The sequence below is a fragment of the Miscanthus floridulus genome, chromosome 8, assembly GCF_019320115.1.
Source record: "Miscanthus floridulus cultivar M001 chromosome 8, ASM1932011v1, whole genome shotgun sequence".
NCBI classification, from domain to species: Eukaryota; Viridiplantae; Streptophyta; class Magnoliopsida; order Poales; family Poaceae; genus Miscanthus; species Miscanthus floridulus.
The window spans coordinates 105605944-105612717 of record NC_089587.1 but is presented as its reverse complement, the minus strand read 5'-3'; the positions used below and the strand labels follow the sequence as shown (position 1 = coordinate 105612717).

Below are 6774 nucleotides of genomic sequence, written 5' to 3'. Positions count from 1 at the left end.
TGAAGCAATGAATCCTTGTGATCCATATTTTGAGAACTCTGTTATGTCATTGAAAGGTGCATGAACAACTTGTTATGGTATTGTAAGTTGAATGGACAACTTGTAATGTATTGCCTTATAGGTCTGAACAACTTGTGATGACTTTGCTAGGGTTGTGTCATGTATGCAGACTGAACTTGCTATGTTTGTGTCATGTATGAGGACTGAACTTGCTATGGTTGTCAAGAGCATATCAGTGGTCTTGCAGTGATGATTTTTGGATATCATGTACAAGTGAAATAACAGAAACAATATTCCATTAACCATTCAACATTTTCACACATATATGCCCACTGATTGGTCAGACTCATACTAAAACACAGAGCTCATTACTCAACTGAGATACAACTTGAAATAGTTCAACGGGATCCCTAGTTCAACTAACAGACAAGGGAACTAACAACTAGTCAAACTAACAGAGAACACATACATAGCTCCAACCACTACACCAGCACCCATGACCAAGCTCAAAGCCTTCACTGCACCAACCAAAGCATCCAGCTTCACCTCTATTGAGTTCTTCTGCACACGCACCAGTGCCCTTGAATCAGCTTCTTCCTCTACTGCGCCATGTTATTCTAGATTCATCACAATCTTCCCCTGGTCCACCAATATGGCTAGGTACTCTCGCTGCCACTCAAAAAACCTACAAGATCCTGGAACCTAATCACATGGAAACATATTTGATGTGACAATCGATTCAAAACCCTAACAAATCGGAACCCAAAGAATGTGGCTTACCCCTTGCATGTTCCTAGGACATTTGAAGAAGACACGACCCTTGTTGCATTTCTCATCTGTCTAGGCCACGAGCTCGAGCACCCTCTGCAGCCCACACTCCTCGCACATGATGAGGGGGAGCCCTGTCTGCCTCCCGAGTGGGTACTCCCCTATCCTATCTGGCAGCTGCGGACGCCTATTACGTGTTGATGAGCTCGCTCGACGGGACATGGCGGCTAGGGTTGGGGAGGGCAATGGAGGGGCGCCGGCGACCAAGGACGGGGAGACGAGGGATCCCGAGAGACGAAGGAAGAAGAAGAAGTGCGGAGAGAAGCGAACAGATGGGAGGAGACGTCGCTGGTTAAGCAATATACGGCGGGGGCAGAATGGTCTTTTGGCTTCGGTCTTCGAGCGTCAACGGCCCTTTCCCAAGCTGGCTGGCTGATCTGGCATGCCACGTCAGCAAAAATGATAAAATATTAGACGAGTTACTATTTTCTAGGACATTTTTGTAATTGCCACCATAAAGTTGGCAATCAGATAGTCGGCCTCCGTAAGAGTGGCGAATAATTAGATGTCCCCCGCGCGACTGTCACCGTCCTCCCGCCCCCGCAACTGTGATTCATCGCTTCTCAACCTTTTTCTTCTGCCATTCAGCCGGCGTGCGGGCTCTTTCTCTCGTGCGGCAACTGGGCGACCCGCCGACGCCGACGCGAGGTGCCCAGGCCTTCGTCGGGTCCTTCGCCAGCGACGAGCACCCACCAGGTACTGCGCACCCTTTCTCTTCCGTTCCTGATGTGCGAAACCGAGCACCCGAACCCTAACTTAAGCTATTTGGGCATTTTGTAGTCAGATCCGACCTATTTACAAGTGTATACATGCCTACAAACTTCGATTTTCTGCAAAATAGTATTACTGGGTCCGCCCCTGTTCTCCTGGGCTGAGTGAGCTCCCTTCGTTGGGCTTTGGTAGATCTAGATCATGTGCTTCCGAGCGTCTGTGGCCATCCCCTCTTTTATCCGCTGCTGCTGATATCTGGCGACCGGGCAGTGACGGAGATGATGAAGAACATATGCTTTCTTTGCTGTATTTTTTGTGTTGCCCAATGTTCTCTGTGTACAACCAGGGCTGTTCTCTGATTAATAGTATATCTCAAGCTAGCCCCCTGATTTCTACTTATTTGAACTGTGAAATGTTGAAACGTCATGATACTTTCATGATTTTGCATCCGGCAGCAGCCATTGGTTTAGGAAAGTAGTAATTGAGTACTAGATGGTGTTGCATTAGTGGGGGCTGTGTGGCTTGCTGCCTCACTGAGAAGCTCCTTGTGGATCTGAACATGTAGTGGGCGAATCTAGCTTGATTTCAGTGCATATTGGATGGAAATACATATATTTAGCTTCAAAAAAGAAAGAAAAAAAACACTGGTATAGCCTTGGATGTCAAGATCACATGTGTTCTGTACGATTTTCATAACTCATAACTGAATCACCTATTTTACCAAGGTTTTCCTGTAAATCCCTTTATATGGGTTACATGTGTAGGAGTACATCTGAGGCTTATATAAGCATAAATTGAGCTGTAGCCTTTCAGAAAACTGGTTTCAGCATCAGATGGGTAGTGCAGCTGCCCGAGCTATCCTTGCAGATGCTTGAAATTGATCTTTTGGTGGATCATTTCCATTAATCAACCAGCTTCCCTAGTGGAAAATCTCTAACATTTTTCTTATCTCATGGCGGTGCAGGTTTGCATTGATCAGTATGGTGAATGAAAATGCAGATAAAGATCATGACACTGGTCCAGAAAATAAGTTAAGACACAATTTTCGATTGGGAGATATAACATGGGTTAAGTGCAGTGGCTCTTCATGGTGGCCAGCCCAGGTATGAGTTATGACACTGCACCTTGGCAGCATATATCTTAGTGCAGAAAGTGTGTTTGTTTCGCGTAACTAGATAGCACTTTAGGTTGCTAATGACCGATGTCCTTGTTGCTTACGGCACATCAGAACTAAACACTGGATATATTATTTTTTAAATAGGAAGAATCTAAAGTTGACTAGGGTTATAGCTTGACATTTGTGTTTGAAGTTTTGAACAGTAACATTTATCACAATGATTGAAATGAACAACATTTATAGTTCATCTGCCATCACCTCAGCATATGTTTGATCTGAAGTGAAGACAATAGTTTTTTAGACTGAATTTTACCAGCAGGCCCTGAACTTATCCCAGATGGCCTGATCTCATTCAAGTCTACGAACTCTCAAAATGCATATTTGGGACCTTAAACATGTCCTGGGTTTTCAGGTAGGCCCAACTGGTCCACATCAGCCCAACTGCCTATCTGGCTTGCTGCTGTGCCTTCCATGTGGGTTGATGACCAGGTTTAGTTTAGTTAAGTTTTTTTTTAAAATTCCTGAAATAGGTTTTCAGTTGAAGGAACAATCCAGATAACTCTTGCTAGCATATGTAAAACATTCAAACACCTCTAGAAATTTCAGGGAAAATTCTGGGATGTATTATGATGCAAGGAAGTCAGATAAAATATCTGAAATCCTGAGGAACAAGTTTTAGAAGCTTCAAGTAAACCAACAATAAAACAAAACAGAATTGAAAGTATTAAAAATACCAGATTAATATAATAATAAGTAAAAGATTTAGAAATAATATACTCGTACTTTAGTAGGTACTTTTAATACTTTTGCCTGTGTGGCTGGCTGTGTGTGTGTGTTAGGTCCTAACTCATAAAATACCAACACATTATAGGTCCCAAAACTCCTCAAGGAGCAACGCAAGTGCCACTGTGGCATGACACATATCCAGAATATGCAACTTGAGAGTTTGTGGACCTTGTTTGGAACTCGGGACAAGTTTAGGGACTGTTTTTTTACTATTATCTTTATTATTACTTGTTCTGGACTCTAGTTTTCCCTTCATCTAATTACACCCAATTTCTCTTTCTGAATTCAAGGTCATTGATGAATCATGTGTTGGTAGCAAGCCTAAGAAGAAAGACAAGTATGATTGCCTAGTTCGGCTCTATGGAACATGTCAATAGTAAGGGATCCTAAGACACATTAGAGTTTTCTTCTCTTTCTGTAATGATATTCGTTGTGGCATTTTTTAAATTCTTTCTGTTGTTTTACTTTCAGCTTATATGTAGACCCTTGGAAGTCGAACTTGGAATTTGAAATGGTATGCATAAGCTTGTGTCTCATATGGGCAGATATGGATCTTGCTGTATAGTGGTGATAATTAGGATTTGTCATATAAATTCAATGTATGCAGATTCTGAAGCAAGAAAACAAGAGCGCAATGGAAGCATTCCGTGATGTGCTTGAGAAGGTAGAGCAGTCACCTGCACAATTTACAGTAGATATGTTATGGGTAAGTACAAATTTTTGAGAGATTTGTTTAATCCAATGATGCAGGAGCTCTCTGGCGTTAACTCGTGCAGTGATTATGAGGATGGTTATGAAGAGGAAGCTGTCAACTCAAAAGGTCAACATTTTCTTCTTTGCTGTGCAATCTAATGCATATGCGTCCTGTACTCCTGTATACTCAACATGGTTTTCCTTGTGGTTGATCATTTGATTATTCACCGCTCTCTTTTCTATTATGATTCTTGTGACAAGGATATTTTCAGTTTTTATTGAAATTCGTCATTTTTAGGAACATGTTCTATCTGGCATAGTGTTTATGTAAATACAATCCATCTTATGGTTGCTTAAACATCGTATGTTAATTGTTATAAACAATGGTTTCATTAAATATCAGATATGCAACATGTAACTTTATTCACTTAAGCTTTTGGTTTTTTGAAATAAGTTCAATTTTGAACTTGTTGTCAATGACGCAAATTATATTTTACTTCAGTTGCTACACATCTGAATTTTCTTAATTCAATTTTCAGGCGGTGATTCCAAAAGGACCTCAAAGAAGACCTCTTCTAGAAAAGCCATAAAACAAGGTCTGAAGCAACAATATAATGAAGAGGAAGACCAAAATGCTGGGAGCAATGCAACTACTGGAAGTGCTCGGAAAAGAAAGGGTGGGCGTGCAAGACAACCAAGTTCTACTCATGATGATAAAGATTATAGTGACAGTTCAGCTGAAGGTTTAAGGAACAAGAGACAGAAGTATGCTGCTCAAAGTGCTTCGGTAGGCAGAAGGGAAGGGTTGAGACAATCAGCTCGCTCTGATGCCAAGCAATATCTAGATGCAGCTGGGGGTAATACAGAACCACTCACTGATATACTTGGAAGCGAAGGTGCAGCTCGAGGTTCAAAGCATACTGAAATAAAAGCTATGGTCAGGGATATACTGTTCAAGGACATTATTGACAAGGAGCATGATGCTGAAATGGCTTATGTGGATGAAGTGATTAATGGCATTTGTAATGCTACTGACAGTGTGATTGGTAGTGGTGATGCTTCTACGAAAGGCGGACGATGCCTCAAGCAGAGTGGTAGCGGAGTGGAGGGTGAATCAAGCAATGCCCCTGTAAGTTGACCCCGTTGCCCACACCCGCACTCCCCAACTGCTTTTATGATCTCAAATTTTACTTGCTAGTTTGACGAAATTTTCTCAGAGCAGGGGAACAGCAGTGATGACACCGGGGCAACAAAGTGCACGCCGGAATAGGCAAATCAGGATCATGCAAACCCTTGCTCTGATTGCTCCATCGGGATCTCCATTCGACAGGAATGAAGTTGTTGCGGCCAGCCACTGAAAAGTCTAATTCACTTATGAGAGCCTTAAGAAGCAATTAGGTTCAGCGAGACTCCTAGCGTTTTGCAGTCCTCGCCTCCACTCACTATGCCTAGTATGGATGGTACATCCATGGGATATTTAGTTAGTCACTGCTGGCATTAGCTTTTGGGAGGCGCCTATGTATTGCGCCTGATCTGCTGGATTATATATATAAAAAAGGGCGTACCCAGTGTAGAGAGCTCTCGCTCTGTGCGGGGTCTGGGGAAGGGTGTTAGTGGCAAACTTTACCCTCGCCTGTGCAATGCGAGAAGACCGCGACTCGAACCCGAGATCTTCCGGTCACAGGCGGTAAGACTACTGCTTGTACCAGGCCCGCCCTTCATCTGCTGGATTACATAGCAATTGTTATTAATCTATACAGAAGACTTGGACTGAGTTTGATTGCTATGTAATCAAGCGTTTGGTTCTGTACTTCTGTAATTGTGACACTGGCCAATGTGGTGCTAGTGAACCTTAAATATTATGCCCCCATCACCAAGTTGCCGAGTTGCCCTGAATTACTAGTTTCCTTCGTCATTTCAGCTCAGAAGGCTCCGTAAATGGACAGCATCCTGAACTGATGGATCAAATCTTGCTTGACCAGTCACTTGGAGATCCTGCAGTGACGGTGAGGCCGGCGTCCTGAGGAGCAACACCATACGTCCATACGCATCGAGAGAACCTGTCGGGGTGACACGATCACACGGTGTCACGTCAGCAGAGAAATTCCAAGTACGCCACTGCATGGCAGTGTCAGGTCTGCTGGATGGTGCAAAGCGGATCGATGGGCAGGTTCGATCGTGCTTCCTCGTGGCGGGTGCGCTGGTGCATTAACATTGCACAAGATTATGGTCAGAGAGGAGTATAGGGTGATCCCTGAGTTTGTACGTATACGAACCATGAATCGTGACATGTCCCTGAGACCCTGACCCTGACCCTGACGCTCGCCTTCACCTTTCTTTTTCCGCTTCTCTTGTGTGCAGCTAGTCTCGTGCCCAGCCTGCGCTGCAACCAAAGGGGGATACGAGTACTGGCTGTTGCGTCGCGAGGGGACACGCGGTGAAGTTACGCAGTGAATTTGTCGCTCTCCCCCGTCTAGTTTCATCGGTCGCCATGAAAAGAGCGCCGTATGGTTCAGGTGGGCGTTCGGATCGGTTCCTCGGTTATCGATGAAATTCAGTTTCTAAAAATAGAAATCGATCGATTTCAAAAAAAAATTAGAAACCGAGCATTTCGGTTCTTGGTCATTTCGGTTCGGTTC

At 43.7% G+C, this 6774-nt stretch overlaps 1 protein-coding gene across 1 annotated transcript; it reads left to right on the top strand.

Annotated features, from left to right (window-relative positions):
• Positions 1–1391: 1391 nt before the first annotated feature.
• LOC136473164 (uncharacterized) lies at positions 1392–6031 on the top strand. Its single transcript, XM_066470848.1, has 9 exons — positions 1392–1524; positions 1609–1678; positions 2504–2642; positions 3733–3818; positions 3914–3956; positions 4050–4106; positions 4193–4262; positions 4675–5264; positions 5358–6031. The coding sequence occupies exons 2-9, from the start codon at positions 1638–1640 to the stop codon at positions 5403–5405; spliced, it is 1074 nt and encodes a 357-aa protein (XP_066326945.1). The 5' UTR covers positions 1392–1524; positions 1609–1637; the 3' UTR covers positions 5406–6031.
• Positions 6032–6774: the final 743 nt, after the last annotated feature.

What these genes read in the sequence shown, in the direction of transcription:
- LOC136473164 (XM_066470848.1), top strand. Translation starts at nt 1,638, where the DNA reads ATGCCTACAAACTTCGATTTTCTGCAAAATAGTATTACTGG. An exon ending in CTGCAAAATAGTATTACTGG is followed by an intron (nt 1,679 to 2,503) that starts GTCCGCCCCTGT and finishes ATGGCGGTGCAG; the next exon opens with GTTTGCATTGATCAGTATGG. An exon ending in TCCGTGATGTGCTTGAGAAG is followed by an intron (nt 4,107 to 4,192) that starts GTAGAGCAGTCA and finishes CCAATGATGCAG; the next exon opens with GAGCTCTCTGGCGTTAACTC.